General features: G+C 36.2%; 3 protein-coding genes across 6 annotated transcripts in view; 1 reads left to right on the top strand and 2 right to left on the bottom strand.

Moving 5' to 3' along the window:
- Nucleotides 1–4,376: 4,376 nt before the first annotated feature.
- Nucleotides 4,377–7,866, bottom strand: phyh (phytanoyl-CoA 2-hydroxylase). 2 transcript variants are annotated; one of them, XM_019083498.2, is made up of 9 exons: nucleotides 7,685–7,866; nucleotides 7,295–7,350; nucleotides 7,088–7,198; nucleotides 6,314–6,482; nucleotides 6,135–6,216; nucleotides 5,473–5,654; nucleotides 5,240–5,389; nucleotides 4,711–4,845; nucleotides 4,377–4,607 (listed from the first exon to the last, which is right to left on the bottom strand). In XM_019083498.2, exons 1-9 carry the CDS (start codon nucleotides 7,748–7,750, stop codon nucleotides 4,554–4,556), a joined length of 1,005 nt encoding a protein of 334 aa, XP_018939043.2. In that variant the 5' UTR covers nucleotides 7,751–7,866; the 3' UTR covers nucleotides 4,377–4,553. The 2 variants fall into 2 exon arrangements, with proteins under 2 accessions (XP_018939043.2, XP_042577636.1); XM_042721702.1 differs by lacking the exons at nucleotides 7,295–7,350; nucleotides 7,685–7,866 and adding an exon at nucleotides 7,489–7,636.
- Nucleotides 7,867–9,888: 2,022 nt separating this feature from the next.
- On the bottom strand, nucleotides 9,889–11,135 carry si:ch1073-67j19.1 (uncharacterized protein LOC100332348 homolog). 2 transcript variants are annotated; one of them, XM_042721699.1, is made up of 3 exons: nucleotides 11,019–11,135; nucleotides 10,566–10,860; nucleotides 9,889–10,489 (listed from the first exon to the last, which is right to left on the bottom strand). In XM_042721699.1, the coding sequence occupies exons 1-3, from the start codon at nucleotides 11,060–11,062 to the stop codon at nucleotides 10,166–10,168; spliced, it is 663 nt and encodes a 220-aa protein (XP_042577633.1). In that variant the 5' UTR covers nucleotides 11,063–11,135; the 3' UTR covers nucleotides 9,889–10,165. The 2 variants fall into 2 exon arrangements, with proteins under 2 accessions (XP_042577633.1, XP_042577634.1); XM_042721700.1 differs by having other exon boundaries at nucleotides 10,566–10,854; nucleotides 11,019–11,113.
- A 5,798-nt stretch (nucleotides 11,136–16,933) lies between these two features.
- The window catches only part of cdk17 (cyclin-dependent kinase 17), a 48,949-nt gene continuing 46,103 nt past the window's right edge, over nucleotides 16,934–19,779 (top strand). The window contains exon 1 of one of the 2 annotated variants that reach the window (XM_042721698.1): nucleotides 16,934–17,245. The gene's annotated coding sequence lies outside the window, so the exon portion shown is untranslated. The remainder of the gene's footprint in view (nucleotides 17,246–19,779) is intronic. The other variant, XM_042721696.1, reaches the window with a different exon arrangement.

Here is a 19,779-nt window from a genome sequence, read left to right as displayed (position 1 = left end):
GAGAGAAGAGGGAAGGCAAAGGAAAGGAGGGGGAGCTGGAATTTCACTGGCCCAGGGGAATGCAGGAGGGGCGAGAGAGGAAGACACGGACCCCAGCGCACACCCACTGATCAGACCATCTGTCTGTGCGCCCAACAGCCCCTCTATCATCACTCAATGTTACTGTTCAAACTTTTCGATCTGGCAGGTTTACAGATGAGCATCAGGTTTCCATTCCAATGAAACAAATGAAGAGCAGGTCAAGTGTGTGATGGAACTGAGAGAATTAGAGTAACAACTAGCAGACAGAATGTCAGGAAATCAGAAACAGACATGCTGAGAGTGAAGTTAAAATCTATTTGTGACTCCTCCGACTGGCTCCTGTTTCTTGTTTCTAAACGCTAATCAAAGTATATCAATGTCTATGAGAAAAACCTGCATATGATCTGCCCTTTCTGGTTTGGTTTGGCTATAGGGTGTGCATGTGCATTTATGAGCCGTTTTTCCATGCTGTGTAAATGGATTCCTGGATGTTTGGATACCATCCAGGTATTTTCTTCGGTTCCAAGTCTCCATAAGGCAGACACCCCAGGAAACAGTAGCAACCCCAGCCATTCTCCATAACACACACACACACACACAGACAGCATGTGAAATACTATTCCAGGCATAAGATGACTTTTTCACAAAGGTTCCTCCATTAAAAACAGTCTCTCCTCTCTGGAGAAACACTCTTTCCCAAGAAGACACCCATTAAGTGTAAAATTGGGTTCCTTCTCAAAGGAATTGTTCACCCAAACACTAAATCTTTTACTAACTCTCATGTCATTTCAAATCCATACTTACTATCCTCTAAAGAGAATGGAAACCTGCAGTAACACTCAGATCTCATTTGCTCTCATGTATATTCAAATGTGGTTTGTTTTGGGCCACTTATCATATGGAGCAATTTTATGATGCTTTTATTGGTTCATATTTCGAGCTTGACAGGCCATTCATTTTTACTGCATGGAAAAGAACAGCATGAAAATTCTGCTAAACATCTTCATATAGATTTGGAACAACATGAAGGTTAATCATTTTTGGGTGGACTATCCCTTTAAGCTCAATCTATTTAATTAGCCAGGGCAATTTCAACGATGTTGAACCAAACTCACCACTTCCTCTTACTGTTTGTTTCTGTGGAAGTTGTTGATAGGGTGTGGTATAAATTGGTCTGAGGGAGTTTGTACCATGGACCACTTTAAATAGCCTAAATAGACACTTTCATTCAGTGCACTTACCTTTTCTGCTTAAAGCAATTTGATTTCAATGGAGACTGCAGTCTGGGCACGTATGGTATTTATTATATGCCCATATGCAGAGAGAAAAACAAACAAGCATTCATGCCTGTTCTTAAAATGGCCACTTATTCTGCTTTTAATCAGCACGATCAAAGATTTGAATCGCAGTTAGTTGGTAAATATCTAAATAGATTGTGTATTTCACATCCGCTAAATCGAGGTTGGAAAACCACTAGTGCCCAATTCAAGAGAAGGCTGCTCATGTACACACATATATTTTGTGCAAACGAGCGAAAAAATTTACCCGAGAGCATTGGAAAAAGTTTGTCTACTCGCATTAACGAAGCTTCTCGTGTACACACGAAAATATTCTCGCATGCACGCAAATTTTTCAGCTGTGTAGTTGTGAAAATGTTTTTTTTTTTTTTTGGGGGGGGGGGGTGCGAATATAGGCCTATATTATATATACATACATATAGAGAGAGGGAGAGCAATTAATGCTTGTAATGAAATAAATGCAAATTTTGTGTATATGTGTATATATTATATAAAATTGCTCTGTTTGCTGTGGAGTCAAGAAACCTGTAAATATAATTAAAAGATGAATATGAGACAAAACTACATATTGTCACATTTTATTATTGGGTGTTTCAACGCATACATGTTTTACCAACTAAGATCAGCACTTTTAGAGTTTCATCTCCCTATCTGATGTGAGCATAAGTATTGGAACAGTTGGCTCACAAGTCTCTCTAAGTGTTCATCTGTGTCCTGTTGCATTAATTCTTCAGACATTAAAAGCAGGGAATGTGTCTTATCAGTTATATCCATTTCTTCTGCATTCTAAGTCTTGCATTCGATGATGACACACACAAACCAGGATGAAGATGAGGGAGCTGACTTTGAGAGAAAAGCAAGCAATTTGGATGCTAAAAGAAAAGAGGAAGTCAATTAGAGCAATAGCAAAAATAAAGGGCATGGGGAAATCAAGAGTTTGGAAACCATCAGCAATCAACAATGAGCTAATTGGCTGAGGAAAACAACAGTTGATGACCGGCAAATCATAAAAGCTGTAAAAAAAGAACCTTAAAATACGTGTCTATAAAATCACCAACAAAGTCCGGAAAGCTGGGGGGACGCTCTGACAATCTACTGTCCGCAGGAGACTTCGACAGAATTCCAGAAAGCAAGATGCAAACCTCTGATCAGCACCAAAAATAGAAAGGCAAGATTAGAGTTTGCAAAAGCCAGCAGAATTTTGGAACAGAGTTTTATGGACAGATGAGACAAAGATTAACCTTTATCTAAGTGATGGGAAAGCAAAAGTGTGGAGAAAAACTGCAAAAGGGAACTGCAAATGATCCAAAGCATACAACCTCAGCTGTAAAGCATGGAGGAGGTGGTGTCATGGCATGGGCATATATGGCTGTCTCTGGAACAGGCTCTCTCAACTTTACTGATGACTTAATGTATGATGGCAGCAGCAGAATGAATGCAGAAGTGTACAGAATCATCTTGGCTACCAATATTCAAGAAAATGCCACCAGACTCATCAAAAAGCACTTCACATTGCATCAGGACAATGACACAAAACACACTGCCAGTTCAGTCAAGGAGTTTATCAGGGAAAAGAAACAGTAGGTCTAAGATTGCCCAAGTTAATCTCCATATTTAAATCTGATTGAACATGAATCAGCAACATGAATCCCCAAAAAGCAACAATTGAAATTGGCTGCATTAAAGGCTGGGAAAAGCATTTCAAAGGATAAGCCCAAGAGTCTAGTGATGTCTATGGGTCACAGACTCACTGCGTATAGTTCACCATAGTGGGATGAACTCTAAATGAACTCTAAAAGTTGAAACAGCTAATAATAAAATGTGACATTCTGTAGTTTTGTCATATATTCACCTTTTAATCATATTTGCAAATGTCTAGAGCAAACAGAGCAATCTTGTCTTTACTGTTCCAATACTTATGGAGGGCACTGTATATATACTGTATATATATATATATATATATATTAGTACTGTCGAACGATTAATCACGATTTAATCACAATCAAAAATAAAAGTTTGTTTACATAATTGTGTGTATATTTATTATGTATATATAAATACAAACACATGCATGTATATATTTAAGAAAAATATGTGATATAAAATATAAGATGTATTTGAGTGTTAAATATTAAATACATTTATATATAATATGGAATATAAATGTATATGCATGTAAATATTTTCAAAATGTATATTCTGTATGCGTGTGTGTGTGTGTGTATATATAGGCTATAAATGTTGTAAAACACAAATTTGCATTTATTGCATTGTATGCATTTATTGCTCTAAAACACTGACATTCACATATGAAACTTAATCAGACATAAGTTTATTTAAAATAAATGTGTATCTATTTATAATAGGCAAAATAGTTTATTTAAAATAAATGTGTATATTTTTATTATAGGCATTATTATATGTTACAAATTTAGGCTGATTGAATGCTCTGCTGTACTCAATTATATCTTTGTTTGAATTGTATGCTGTTTTAATTTTTTTCTTTACTAGTTTATGTTTTGAAATGTGATTGTTGTGAAATTATTTTATTATAAGAGTTTTTCACTATTCAATACTGTTAATCCATTTAATATTCCAGACATCAGAAGACTACAGAGAAACAGTTAAACTGCTGAAAAGGATTATTGGGTACTCCCCTGCATTTGCCTCTAATTGCTTTACCTCTGATTCTTTCAAAACAATCATTTCCATCTACAAAAGCTGGATCTTAAACATTTCAAATGGAGGCTGATTGAATGCTCTGCTGTACTCAATTATATCTTCCCAAGTGGTATTTGAATGTTGTTTCTTAAACATTTCAAATGGAGGCTGATTGAATGCTCTGCTGTACTCAATTATATCTTCCCAAGTGCCCGCTGTGAACTCAAATTCTGATCAAAGTATCAGTTCAAGACAATGAATTCCCAATGTTCTTACATTGCTTAAAGAAGATTCCTTACCAAGATCAGTTAATGATAATATTACATTGTCTGGCTTTCATTAATATTAGATTGTATCAGGACTGCTTGTCCCAGGCACAGATGGCAATTCACAAAATGTGATCCATGATTTATTCCCTACAGTGCCACCTGCTGGCCAAACTTTGTACTTTTAGTGAAAGGATAATTATCAGTTTTTAAGGAAATTGTCAGATAATTAACAAACAGCTGTGTGCTGTTAATTATTCCTGTTGTGAAGCCATCCTCTCTCTAACAGACAGATGAGCACTGGCGATCACATTGATGTTCTGTCTCCTTGGACCAGACGTCCCCGCAAAGCCCAGGTGTCCTGCACGCAGAACAAACACATGTATGATGAACCCGACCGCAAGGATAAACCACACACGTGTGCATGCAAGTAACTCTGCATTTATCTGAAGCTGTGAACACACCTGAAAGGTGACCGTATCATCAACTCCATACTTCTTGGCTGCAAGCTCTTTCACTTCATTGCTGATGTTCTCCTGAGTTGTTCCTTTCACATCAATGTAATAGCAGTCAGAGCTGGCGTAGTGACAGGAGATGGCCTGAAAAAAATGAACACACATTCTGACGGCACCCATTGACTGCAGAGGATCCATTGGTGAGTAAGTGATGTAAAGCTAAATTTCTCCCAATCTGTTCTGATGAAGAAACAAACTCATCTACATCTTGGATGGCCTGAGCGCGAGTACATTCTTAGCAAATTTTTGGGTGAATTATTCCTTTAATTCTACAAATGCAATGTGGCCATATGCATCCCTGAACACCTCCGAATGTATGTTAATGTTGAGAAAATGGCCCTGGTTTCCATTTACACATGTATTTAGCTCTTTCAATTCGACTTGGTCTGTATGCTACTACCACGAGAAAACAGGGCACATTGAAATGTGTTGAATATAAGCATAAAAGCTCTACTTTTATGAATACAAGTATCCCAACCTTTCGAAATCCATCGGTTTGGTTCATTCCTGAGCCATGGATCAGCAAAGGGTGGAAAAACACTGTATCTCCTTTCTCCATCTCTAAATGCACTCTGGGATGGTTTGGGTCGTAGTTACGCACCCCGTGGTACATCTTATTTACTCCACCCTGGAAGGAAACAAATAAGCAAACTAAGGTGGACTGATGTAGACCATTTGCATAATCACCCTCACATCCTGGGTCTCTCTCACCTCCCATTCTGGGTAGTCATGTTCCAGCAGAGTGCCATGATGAGAGCCGGGCAGGACAACCAGACAGCCATTTCCCCGATGCACTTTCTCCATGGCAGTCCACGAACACACAATGCGGTCTGCAGGGCGGAAGGGGAAGTAGTGTAGATCCTGGTGCATAGGATGGCGAGAGGTCTTCTTACCTAGAAAGTATGAAAGAAGTGCATGTTTAGGTATTATTTAAAATATTTATGTACAAAGAATTTAAACATTTTGTACTCTTTTTAAAATCATGTTTGAAAACTTTATAAATCATTGTATAGATTTATTTGATTTGAATAGTAATTTTATTTAAAAATGTGTTTGTGTATATTATATATATATATATATATATATATATATATATATATATATATATATACACAACACACACACACAAACAAATTGCTATTATTGTTGCTTTGATTTAGATGCTATTTTTATTTAAAATAATAATTATAGCTCAAATATTCATTTATATGTTAATTATAGCTTGAATATTAATAATAGCTATTACTATTTAATGAAATCTTTTGATGACTGTATAAATACTACATCAAAAATGCACAGTTAATCTAGATATTATTTAATGATTCTGAAAACTTTCTGCTTAGTCCAAAAATCAGGTCTGCGCAAATCTATACCCGTGTCAGGTGGTTTGTTGATGAGCATGGTGTGCATGGCCATAATGTTGGGTCCAGTGAAACATTCCACATACTTCAGGATCTAAGAAACGTGCAATGAAATATTGGTAAAAATGCTATTCCTGTTGTTGTAGAGAGTGTATTGTATGCATTGTAGTCTGCTCTGTGCTTGTGTCTACCTGTGGTAAAGTGCAGTAGCGGAAAAGTTCCAGATCTTCCTGGTAGTCCTGAAGTTTGGTCACAGCCTTCTCACCTTCAACATACTCTGATTTAGCAATGGTTACATCTCTCATGACCACCAAACCAGGCACCTTCACCTCTCTCTTACAGATGCGCTCAAACTCTTTGCTGTGAAACACACACACTAAGTTATGTAAAGACTATGTGCAAAGAAGAGCACTGAAATGTAGACTTTCTGTTAATAATCTACTCTGAATTAACTCGGCACTCCTACAGTACCTACGTTTACATGCATCTTAATAATCTCTCATTAGTGTCACTAAACAGAATTTCTGATGGTTTGAATTTGCTGTTGTTGCATTTTTTTATTCATTAAACCTCTGTTTGTGACTAATAATTTAAAAAAATCATAAATATCAATATTTACTCTCCAAATTAAGATAATCTAAGACATTATGTTATTGTAGCAGATGAATCATTAAAGAAACATTTAAAAAAATGTACCTTTGGAAGCCAATATATTGTTTGTTTGTTTTTTTTCCTCATATCATTACATAACCTTATCACAGGCTGAAAGTCCGTAGCAATGCATTTTATAATCAAGTTTGTCTGTTCTAGAGTTAGGGGCTGTTCACACAGAAGGCATTCTTGTATTCAGTCAATGTTTTAATTAAAAGAAGGAAGTTCTTCTTGCATGTTTTTAACTCTTTTATAGGCAAATACCACAATTATAAACTAAATGAATGAATATTCAATAATTTGATCAGTCTTGCCTGAATCTGTCAATATCCTGGTCCGATACCAATTTTCGGATGAGTATGAAACCATTCTCCTCATAGGCAAGTCTCTGTTCTGGAGTCAGGACACCGGTGTCAAAAGTGTATCTGCAAACAGACCAGGAAACAAATATCAGGACATTATGTAAAGTGTACTTAAATAATTTCAGCAATATTTAAAGACTAAAAAAACAGAAAGCTAACTGTAGGACTTGAGGATGGTGATATGACACATTTTGTGCAGAAGTGAAGGAAGCTCTCTGAATGATGCAGGTTAAAGTTTATAACATTACAGTATATATACAATGTCAGCAGCACGTAATATATAACAACGTTGTAATAGCAAGAAAGTAATTATAGTTAAATATGATCTAGTGTTGTTAAAAATAAATATTTACATCACTGAAAAGTAGTAAATAATAAACATGGCCTGTTCGCAATGCCTCGGCTTGTGCACGGCGTGTGATCCGACAACAGCCCCCTGTCTGCGGCTAGAGCTGCGCTGCAAGAGCGCCGCTTTAGCTTCCTGGACAACCGGCGCGTTGTATTTAATCGCGCCGGTCGCTCGCGGTAAACGCGCCTCTGAAAGGATACGACAGCTCCGTTGGACCGATCCAGGTGATTCAAAACCACTTTTAATCGGTCTGCTGCCCGGGACATCTTTAACCCTGCACAGAGTCGACGAGCTGAACTGCAGTGCGTGCGTACCGTATGTGTTTATATAGCTAACTGGGGTAAAGTGCAGTGACACTTGTCCTACATACTCAGGGGCGGATTAAGGTGGTCAGGGGCCCCTAGGCTGCTCTTTGTGTGAGGGCCCCCACCCCCAAATTTTTTTTATTTTATTTTGTGCCATACATGTCCATATGCAACTACGGTGAACTGGCATACACACACATTGAGACAGCCAACACTAGAGTGTTTTCTTTACATCCCTTCAAGTGGTGGACCACAACAGTAAGACAATTACCAACACACCACGTAGGTAAAATGAAAAATTTAACATTACAAACAAACCACAAATACAAACAAGGCCCAGTGCTTAGAATCAACCATTTAATTATGATCAAGAAACACTGGCAGCACAACCAAAACTAACATAAACAGAGGTGTAAGTGGAAAGAATAGCAGATATTATTATCTGCCACCACAGCCCCAAAAACAAATGTAACTACAGTATAAACATCAAAGCAACAAAGTACCTTCACATTTCAACTCTCTTCACTTGCTGTTGTCTCTCTCTCTCTCATTACTTGCTGTTGTCTAAAAAAACTTTAAATATATTCTAATTTTGTCAGGCATTTTAAAAAATCTAAAATAAGCTGATAATTTGTGCTAAAATAGTCTAAATATTTAGTTTTAAAAACAATTTTAAAAAGTTGGTTACGTCTATTTTGATGTTTCTGCGCAAGTTCAGCAGACAGTGAGGTTCAGGTTTGTTCTGATCAGAACTCGTGAGCATTTCTGAATATTCCGCTCCACTCGCTCATTCCGCAGGGTCGCTCGCTCAACCCAGAATGGCCTCTGCTGCCTGTGTCGAAAATATGTGGAATAAAGGCTGCCTACTATATCATTAAGACTCAGATGAAGTTTGATTTACATTACTCATTAACTAATAAAACGATTAAACTATAGTTATGAAAATAAAAATGATTAAAATGATTTTTAAAAAAGAGGATGCATAAATAAAATACAGTGCATATTACCATAAATTGTGGAATATATTTTTCGGAATTTAATTTTAGCAAAAGTAATATGTGAGCTATCAGACATTGAAAATTGTTTAAAAGTTCTGCTGAACATAATAAATATTCAGACAATATGTAGAATCTAATTGTATTATTATTGTTTGTAAATTCCAAAAAATGTGGTTGCCAACATAGTTTTTGATGATTAAAAGCTTAAATTTGACATCCACCACAGATTTCATTTCTAAACTGTTAGTAGGACTGTTACAGAGAGCGTACCTGTTAAACACACAAACTATTATTAAACTGAATTCTTAGACAAGAAGATCAGTAATTGTTACTTGATGAGACTGGTCAATACAACCTCTCATGCATTTCCAATCAGCGAAAGATGAAGGAAAATCAATGAAGAGCCATTATATTAATTTCCATTCATTTAAAGTGTTCTTTAGATTGCTTTGTCAAATTTACAGGTTGAAAAACAATGTTTAGTAGCATGCCAAAGTTGTTCCTTACATGAACATAAAAATGAAGACCTTTCATGAAATATAAGAAACAAAAATAAAGAAAAACCACCTGTTTTTTCTGTCTTGATGCGCACTTGTCTTCAACTCTCTTCAACTTCCGCTTGCCCTCTACTTTCATTTTTGCAAGTGAAAGTTGCTGACTAAATTCTTAATTCAGGGTTTAATGAATTCTACAGAAGTATAGGTAACCCAGGTCTGCTGCTTTTTCTGAACTGGAACCATAGGCTGACAGAATGTGATAGGGAAAAACATTTTAATATTTTGTAATAACTTAAAATATTTCAATGCTCAAAACACAGTAAAATATTTTCTCACATCAGTATGTGCAGTTTATCAAAGCAATATTTTGCGCAAGTATTTGGTCAAAAAAGGCAGTTTTCTCAAAATGTGCACATTTTTATTAAAGAATATATGAAAAAATTGTAAAATTGTAAAAGTGATGATAAAAGAATTCCAATATGCTACACTAAAAACCTGTTAATAACTACAGGGAAAATTGGGACATTTCTTATAATTTTTGGTACAATACAATTTTTTACTTCACATTTGATGGTATTTAAAAAATAATAATGATAATGCAAGATATTTTTATAAGCAGATATTTTTATTGTGTACAGGGTACAGACACTGAATATTCAAAAACAACAGACGTATAAAAAAAATTGTTTAAACTGGCTCTGGACATACAGCTTGTTCAAAGCTTACATTAGACTTGGATAAAATATTAAATTAATTTTAAATGATTTAATATTTTTATTGCATATTAACCTTAAAATATGTAACCAAATACATCCATCAATATTTTAAAAATACTTCAAATAATTTCTTGCTCAGACAGTAGGCTATTTGCAACACTTCTCTCAAGATGACAAGAAGAAATCGTGCTCATTCTGCATCTGAGTTCGGAATACAGCATTAGCCTTTGCCACATACTCAGGTGCGTTGAGATACTTATTCAGCAGAGCTTTGTAGTGTTTCTCAGGATGGCCACCTATATTCCCCATCTTCCAAGTGTAGTAGGCATTGGTTGGAGGAATGTTGAGATTTTCTGCCAGCCAAACCCAGAGTCTGGAGCATGGCAGAAGACCCACAGCAAAGTACAGCGGATCTTCATTGTCCATCAGGTTTCTGTAGAATGAAAGATACTTCTTCATAGCAGGAGTCTGCTGAATGGGAGGCTCAACCTGTGGAGCATAAAGCATCTTCAGTCAATTCAGAAGCAACTTGAAATGTTTAAAGTCTTTATTTTTATGTTCTTACCTTGAAAAAGTATTGTTTGAGCATTAAGTCTGTAAAACTTTTGTAGCTCGAGTATCTGCCTTTCATGAAGTTCTTGATGTCATCGGGCAGAGCTACTTTCACGCTCATTCTCTTCAACATCTTGGTGACTTTCAGTAGATAGCCAATGTCTTGTATGGTGAAGTTGACGTATCGCTCCGCCTGCAGGCTCCCGTTCTCCATTTGCCTCAGGAAGTCTAACTCGATTGTCTTACTGGCGATGTCTTTATTCTTCTCCCACAGATATTCATACACATCATCCACGGCCAGACTGTAACTACAACAGAAACCATGTGAATTATAATACAATATTATCTAAGAAATGCACAAGAGAAGCAGAACAACCGTTCATTACAATTTTGCATATATTCATACCTCATAAAATGTAAAAAAAAAAACCTTCTGGAATCATGTAAATGGCTCATTAGGACTCACCTGAAACCTAAGAAACAAAGACACAGGAGGGTCGAGGTCTTCATGTTTCTTGGATATTCTAGTGAACTTGTCTTCAACTCTTTTCTTTAATCCTGACTGTTATTTCTGCAGTGAGCCAGACCTTTTATAGTTGGGGTTTATTAGCTAATGCAGAATTGCAGCAAGGGATGCTGACGATAACATTATCGTTTTTAGTATCTGACTGCACAATTCCCCGTTTGTGAAACATGTATTTTGCTCATTTTGAATTTTGCAAGCTTCCTTATCCCTGTTGAGTTCCTGTATACTATCTATCTATCTATCTATCTATCTATCTATCTATCTATCTATCTATCTATCTATCTATCTATCTATCTATCTATCTATCTGTCTGTCTGTCTGTCTGTCTGTCTGTCTTCCGCTGTTTTGTATTTCTGAACAATACTATTTTAAATAGTAAAATGCCTTTAAATAATATTTAATACTTCATACTTTAACGTTATTTCAACAGGTTTAACTTTAACAAAATGCATTTTTTTAAAATGCAAATCTTTTTCAAAGATTTAATGTGATATTATGGAACACGTTTTATTCTAAAATTGTGAAAATGTCATATGACATTTCATGGTTTTGTTTTTATACATTTTCAATAATATTTTCATGAAGAATGGTATGCGTTTTATCAATATTCGTAACACAATACAATTTTAAATACTTTATAAATTCTGTTTAAATAATATTTAACTTGTTTTATTGTCTGTGATGTTTGTGATTCATGTTTTTCCTCTCATAAAACTTACACGCCCTATAATCTGACATAAACTGAAAGTGTGAGTGATCTCACGTTCACTGATTCCTTAGTTACATTGATGTACAATATGTGGTAATCAGCTTTTGTAAGACATGACAGAATGAGTCTTTCTTCTTCTTTTTTGTCTTTGAATTCCTGTAATAACTATAAATTCTCATTATTAAAAGGAAATGCAAATTGCATACAGTAAAGCTGAGTACATTAAGAAAAAAGTGTTCTTTCTCAATTTGTGGTATCAGTGTGTGATTGTGAACATTTTTTGTGCTGTTTGTGGTCTTTGTCACACATACACTGTGAATAATAAAATAACAGTATATCAGTTGCAATGTTAATTTTTTATGCATATGTTTAAATTTCAATAACTATTCCCAAATTATGAAGGAAATACTAAATATTTTTTTAGAATGACAATATATTTCTTAATTGTGAATACGTCAGTAAGTAATTATCATATACGTGATACACGTGTCAATATAAAGTATACAAACAGTTTTTTTTTTAAACTGTATTTTAAGTCTCTTCTCATCAAGGCTGCAGTAAAAAAAAAAAAAAAAAAAAAAAATTGTAATATATTATTACAATTTTAAACAAGTTTTTTTGTCGTATAGCCTACTTTAAAATATAATTTATTCCTATGTTGGCAAAGCAAAGCTGAATTTTCAACAGCCACTCCAGTCTTAAGTGTCATATGATCTTTCAGAAATCATATGCTGATTTATTATTAATGTTGGAAACATGTTGTGCTACTTTTTTCAAAATTCTTTGATGAATAAAAAGTTAAAAAGAACATAATTTATTCAAAATAGAAATCTTTTGCAACAATGTAAGTCTTTATTACTTTTTATCCGTAACATATCCTTGCTGAATAAAAATATTTTTTTTTTTTTTTTTAAAGTACTGACCCCAAACCTTTGAACAGTTAAAAAGATTTTTACAAAAGATTCAACCGATACTTCTGACTCATACAGTTACTAAGATATTGGGCTTGAGGAAATTTCATTTTGTTCCATATATACTGCATATGAATCATAGTTTCATAACAATTATTGATTATGAAATTATCTCTTGAGCATTTTAGGGGAGACCAGGATTAGTTTTCACAAAAGGAAATTTCCACAAGGCCTATATCTTAGCAACTATATGTTATGAGACAGAAGTTCAATTACACAACTGAACACAAGAAACATTTTCCCAACTTTCTCCATATACAGAAACAGTAGCTTACATATGTGACATCATGCTACATTTTTTTCAATGATAGAAATGATTAACCGCAATTACTTGGAGAGGCATATACAGAAATAAACTTAAAAAGAAAAAGTATCCTTAAAAATATTTACTGACCCTAGGCTCCTCTTTAGAAAGTTTTATTAGTGATCAAGTGACTTGTTATTTGAATGTTCACAAAGTTCTATCTAGTAATCAATCTGGGTTTCGCAAAAAACACAGTACCACTACAGCCGTTATGAAAGTTTTAAATGACATTATTGGATCAGTTGATCAAGGTGATTACTGTGCTTCTCTTTTTATTGATTTATCAAAGGCTTTTGACACAGTAGATCATGAGATATTGCTGCATAGATTAAGGAGTGTTGGCTTATCAAAACATGTTATTATCAAAGGCTTTTGACACAGTAGATCATGAGATATTGCTGCATAGATTAAGGAGTGTTGGCTTTCAGGACTATTGGAGATTGTTCAAAGGAGTTCCTCAAGGATCCGTGTTAGGGCCCCTTTTATTTACTATCTCAATCGCATGGTAATCAAATGTTAATTTACATTTTTACGCAGATGACACTGTTATTTGTTTTGGTCACCTTCAAAACAGCAAGCCTTGATTACACTTCAAGCGGCATTTGATGTTTTTCAGTCACGGATTCATACACTAAAACTGATCTGAACGCTGATAAAACTAAAATCATGTTATTCTCAAGCTCGAAAAAGGCCGGTAGACAACTTTATTCCTCTTCAGACTTTGCAAGGTAATGTGATTTGAGTTAGTGAAAGAATATAAATATCTTGGTATCACAATCGATGATAAATTATCTTTTGGGTCTCATATAAATAATTTAACGAAACAATTAAAAATAAAGCTTGGGTTTTATTTTAGAAATAAGTTCTGTTTTTTCATTTAATGTAAGAAAGAGGTTAGTTTCTGCTACTTTCTTGCCTGTACTCGATTATGGTGATGTGGTTTATCAATATGCTTCTTCTCAACTTCTTTCTTCATTGGATGCTGTTTATCACAGCGATTTAAGATTTATATCAGATAGTAAACCTTTAACTCATCATTGTATATTGTATAATAGAGTATCCTGGCCATCTTTGTCTATTAGAAGGAAAATTCATTTTTACTTAATCATTTATATAACTATTCTGGGGTTGTTGCCTTCATATTTAGGTTGTCTAATTCAAAAGAAAAGTGTTGGGAAATATTCCCTCCGGTCTGATAATTGTTTTACTCTTTCTGTCCCATTTGTGAGAACTGAACTGGGAAAAGGGCTTTTATGTATGCAGCTCCGTTTGAATGGAATTCAATCCAAACGAAATTGAAATTACAAACTCTGTTGCCTATGGAACATTTTAAATCTATTATTCGGTCACTCGAAGAAGATTCGCTGATTTGTAATTGTTTTTAGTGTTTTAAATTCTGTATTTGTTGCTGTATTTGTTGTTTTAATGTGATGTAACTGCTGTCCATTCTTGGCCAGGACTCTCCTGTGAAAGATTTTAATCTCAGAGAGATTTTCCTGGTTAAATAAAGGTCAAATAAAAAAATATATAAAAAAAATAGATTAACAATCTTAATTAGGCTATTGCTTTAACTACAAACCCGATTCCAAAAAAGTTGGGACACTGTACAAATTGTGAATAAAAACAGAATGCAATGATGTGGAAGTTTCAAATTTCAATATTTTATTCAGAATACAACATAGATGACATATCAAATGTTTAAACTGAGAAAATGTATCATTTTAAGGGAAAAATAAGTTTATTTTAAATTTCATGGCATCAACACATCTCAAAAAAGTTGGGACAAGGCCATGTTTACCCATGTTTATAAAAGTCTGCAAACATCTGGGGACTGAGGAGACAAGTTGCTCAAGTTTAGGAATAGGAATGTTGTCCCATTCTTGTCTAATACAGGCTTCTAGTTGCTCAACTGTCTTAGGTCTTCTTTGTCGCATCTTCCTCTTTATGATGCACCAAATGTTTTCTATGGGTGAAAGATCTGGACTGCAGGCTGGCCATTTCAGTACCCGGATCCTTCATCTACGCAGCCATGATGTTGTAATTGATGCAGTATGTGGTCTGGCATTGTCATGTTGAAAAATGCAAGGTCTTCCCTGAAAGAGACGATGTCTGGATGGGAGCATATGTTGTTCTAGAACTTGGATATACCTTTCAGCATTGATGGTGCCTTTCCAGATGTGTAAGCTGCCCGTGCCACACGCACTCATGCAACCCCATACCATCAGAGATGCAGGCTTCTGAACTGAGCGCTGATAACAACTTGGGTTGTCCTTGTCCTCTTAAGTCCGGATGACATGGCGTCCCAGTTTTCCAAAAAGAACTTCAAATTTTGATTCGTCTGACCACAGAACAGTTTTCCACTTTGCCACAGTCCATTTTAAATGAGCCTTGTCCCAGAGAAAACGCCTGCGCTTCTGGATCATGTTTAGATATGGCTTCTTTTTTGACCATAGAGTTTTAGCCGGCAACGGCAAATGGCACGGTGGATTGTTCACCGACAATGTTTTCTGGAAGTATTCCTGAGCCCATGTTGTGATTTCCATTACAGTAGCATTCCTGTATGTGATGCAGTGCCGTCTAAGGGCCCGAAGATCACGGGCATCCAGTATGGTTTTCTGGCCTTGACCCTTACACACCGAGATGGTTCCAGATTCTCTGAATCTTTGGATGATATTATGCACTGTAGATGATAATAACTTCAAACTCTTTTCTCTGAGAAACTCCTTTCTGATATTGCTCCACTATTTTTTGCCGCAGCATTGGGGGAATTGGTGATCCTCTGTCCATCTTGACTTCTGAGAGACTCTGCCAGTCTGAGAGGCTCTTTTTATACCCAATCATATTGCCAATTGACCTAATAAGTTGCAAATTGGTCCTCCAGCTGTTCCTTATATGTACATTTCACTTTTCTGGCCTCTTATTGCTACCTGTCCCAACTTTTTTGGAATGTGTAGCTCTCATGAAATTCAAAATGAACCAATATTTGGCATGATATTTCAAATTGTCTCACTTTAAACATTTGATATGTTATCTATATTCTATTGTGAATAAAATATAAGTTTATGAGATTTGTAAATTATTCCATTCCTTTTTTACTCACAGTTTGTACAGTATCCAAACTTTTTTGGAATCGGGTTTGTAAAAGCCATTATAATGTTACCCAAAACTGTCAGGACAGAGGAAGTACAGTTAGAAGAGATGCTATATATATCTCTCTGTGGACAAGATCACTGTATATATATATATATATATATATATATATATATATGTGTGTGTGTGTGTGTGTGTGTGTGTGTGTGTGTGTGTGTGTGACCCTGGACCACAAAACTAGTTGCATCGTTATATTTGTAGCAATAGCCAACAACAATACAAAATTATTTTTCTTTTATGCCAAAAAATCATTAGGATATTAAGTAAAGATCCAGTTTTGGACAATTTAAAGGCAATTTTTTTTTTATCACCTTTAGATTCCAGATTTTCAAATACGTGTATCTCAGCCAAATATTGTCCTACAAACCATACATCAGTGGAAAGCTTATTTATTCAGCTTTCAGATGATGTATAAATCTCAATTAAAAAATAATGAACCTTATGACTGGTTTTGTGGTCCATGGTCACATATTATATGCTAATAAAATGTCTAATTAGAACCTGTTTTATACAGTCTGTGATTAGAACCAGTAGGCTTTTACCGCTGCCATTGAAGAACCTTTTCAAGTTCATGAGGTTCAAACCTACAACCTTATGGCTGCCAAATTGGGTCGTAACCACGGCGCCAGTTCACCCACGAGAGCAGAGGCGTCATAGCGGCAGTTAGAGAGCAGGTGGCGCTGTGTGTCAACTTTCAGATGATTGAGACGTTCAAATAATTGTTCGAGAAGGTTTTCCTCTTCCTCCGATGTCACCCCTACGCGGACGCGTCAGTAGACGGGCAGCAGCAGCAGCACACCTCCCGGCCTCGAGCACCGTCACCAAACGCTCCAGGGAAACGATCGCGAGGCGCTCTTCCGAGGATACCAGCGCAAGTTTGACCGATAAAGGTCGGCCGAAGAAGCTGCGTGTTTTTCGTCGGAAAAGGCAGCTTGTGTCTGTGTGTGTTGGCGGAGAGTGGAAAGACGGCATCCGGCCTCCGAGAAGCAGGCGAGGGCAGGGACTCGCGTCCAAACAACGTTTACCGTCTCTGGTGAGTCTTCCGTTGAGTTTCTTGTAACGATCCGTGTAGGCGGAAGGTAAGCATTAGTTACGACGCTCTTGTAATGTTTGTCAGTTATGTTTAACAAACCAAACTGCCAGATTTGGGGAGTGTTTGGATCTGATTAAATGTTGTTTAATCGACGGTTGGTTTGTCTACACGAGCTATATGTCGTGTTTAAATGCCGTGTTGTTGGTTTAGTTATGAAAGGAAAGCACAACCGTTGTTTTAAAGCGTTTATTTAAGCTTCGACTAGGACCGAATTCCACCACCTTGTTGAATAACAATCCTGACAGGCTTTGTAGAGTTGTTTTTGTAGTTTTGTTTCACGTCTGTCTTTCCGTAAATAGAATCCATAATGCTGAAATTCAGTTGTTGTTTTGAATAAACATTATAAAAAGTTGTTCGGTTGAACCAGTTGTTATGCATGTCGGTGCACTGCAAAGAATGTTAAACAATTTAATCCCATATTTTTCCATTTAAAATACATTTTATTGTCTGGAAAAGTTTCCAAAAGTTAGTTAAAGTACTTATTTGTTGTCAGAAACTTGAGTACAAATGTATGCGTGTATCTATGTATATGTAATCATCCAAGAATAATAGATGCTAATATTTTTTTGATAAACATTTAAAAATAATGTAACATGCAGTTTTAAAAGGAGAACCAATCAGCTGCTACTTTAAAATAATATTGTAAGAAGTATGATCAAAGTCATGCTTATTTATTATCTTGTTTTATGAGACATAGATTGCGTAATAATGAATAACACCATTTAAACATTGCATCTGTATTATGACATTAAAGTGTTCACTTAAAAAGAAGGCGATGTGCATTTGTAGTTGACAATCTGTGCACTTTCGGACCCTTTAAATATCAACATTTATTAGATCATCAATCCTACTTTTTAAATGGCTTAATAGACAAACCCCTGTGAAACCACAGATTCAGTCCTCGTCCACACATCATCCTCCAGTCAAACCACAGGTGACTTCATAACGCTGGGAAAAATGTGTTGATGGGTTTAATGAATCGTGAACGTGGACAAATGTATCTCCACCCTCCAGCAGAGCAAAGGGGGTTGCATTAGAATCCATGACTGTGGAGAATATCAGCGTGTTGCAAACTTCACATGCCCTCCGTTTTGCCAGGGCTATTTGTGAGTCGAGCAAATGTTGAGGATGAAGACGTGCATGCATTGAATTCTGCAAATGAGCACACATGTATGCATGGATATGAATGCGTGTGCCCTCTTTGGATGCGATTATGGGCCGGTAGCCAATTTAGGGGTTTGCCATCCCCAGTATGATGCCTATCTCTCAATCAGGGGCTCTTGAGATGGAAATGAGGATGCGTTCCACAGCCTGGCATGGAGCTGTTGCATGGATGACCCAAATCGGGGACTGTGGCTTGGCTGTTCTCAGTCTGGGCGGCTGCATGTAATGTGACCCACATGGTGATGGACGAATGTTGGGTATATGAGATATTATAGGCACGCCGTTGTTTCTGTGCATGCTCTAGTTGAGCGTTTGATGATGATAGTCAGTGTAACAAGGTGACAATGGGTCCATGCCTCACCCAGATGAAGCTCATGATACAGTTTCACGTCGTGTTAGTGTGTTGTGAGAAAGGAGCAGGGTTACATGGCCTTTGTCGCCTCTGGGCCTTTTGTACTTGGCCGTCTTTGTTGTGGTGGTGGATCATGCTGAATTTGCATGGCCCATAAAAAGGCGTCATTAAAAAAGCATCTCTCACTCTTATTCTCCAGCTTGCTTTCTCACACACACCCACGCGCACTTTGCGCTTTTATTTATGTCTTTCTAATAAACTGTTCATATCCATATTTCATCCCCCCTCTAGCTTTTCCAGAGTATGTGGTTGTGTAAAGCGCCATCTGATAGCGTGAAGTGTAAATGTCTTATTTTACGGTTGAGCTGCTTTGTTGGTTGGTCGGTAATTGGTTGTTTTGGAATCTTCAAAACATATTGAAAGAGTTCCAAGCTCAGGAAATCTACAATTGAGGTTGTACAATCCATCAAACTGGGACTGTTGTTGGTGAACTACTAGTCTAGTGAACTAGATTTCTACATTTGTATTTATTTTTTTTAGAAAATTGAGTCTTTGCTTGTGCAAAACCCATCACCATGTTGTTAGGGTGTGTTTGGTTTTTGTCAGGGGGCCTGTTCTTCATACGTCGCTTATTAAATCTGAGATGAAATGTCACATCCAAGATGATATCATCGCGCTAATCAGGATCTGGCTAATTCGGTTCTTCGAACGCACCTGTTGTTGATGATTAGTAAGGCTGGATTGAGTTATCTGAGATAATTGCGTGTTCATGGGTTGGTTTAAAAGGGGCTATGTATCGGTACACAAAACCGCGATCAGCAATGCAGCAATTGGCTGGCGGAAAGACAGCAACGTAATGACATCATATAATTAAAAAAGACACCTGACCAAAAAACTTGACACATATCTGGACTTTTATAAGGAAACAGCCAAGTGAACAAAACTACATAAATGTTAA

This window comes from Cyprinus carpio, chromosome B4, assembly GCF_018340385.1.
Source record: "Cyprinus carpio isolate SPL01 chromosome B4, ASM1834038v1, whole genome shotgun sequence".
NCBI lineage: Eukaryota > Metazoa > Chordata > Actinopteri > Cypriniformes > Cyprinidae > Cyprinus > Cyprinus carpio.
Note: the sequence above shows the minus strand (reverse complement) of the source record. Positions and strands in the feature narration are given on the sequence as shown.

Bases quoted from the DNA above. Each gene is read 5' to 3' on its own strand.
- phyh (XM_019083498.2), bottom strand. From the start codon at position 7,750: ATGTCCCGGGCAGCAGACCGATTAAAAGTGGTTTTGAATCACCTGGAT. The intron at 7,351-7,684 runs GTATCCTTTCAG...TGCATCATTCAG, and splicing joins ATCGGTCCAACGGAGCTGTC to AGAGCTTCCTTCACTTCTGC. The intron at 4,846-5,239 runs GTTGGGATACTT...CATTTTTTTCAG, and splicing joins AAACCGATGGATTTCGAAAG to GCCATCTCCTGTCACTACGC.
- si:ch1073-67j19.1 (XM_042721699.1), bottom strand. From the start codon at position 11,062: ATGAAGACCTCGACCCTCCTGTGTCTTTGTTTCTTAGGTTTCAG. The intron at 10,861-11,018 runs GTGAGTCCTAAT...TTTCTGTTGTAG, and splicing joins CTTTGTTTCTTAGGTTTCAG to TTACAGTCTGGCCGTGGATG. The intron at 10,490-10,565 runs GTAAGAACATAA...TATGCTCCACAG, and splicing joins TCAAACAATACTTTTTCAAG to GTTGAGCCTCCCATTCAGCA.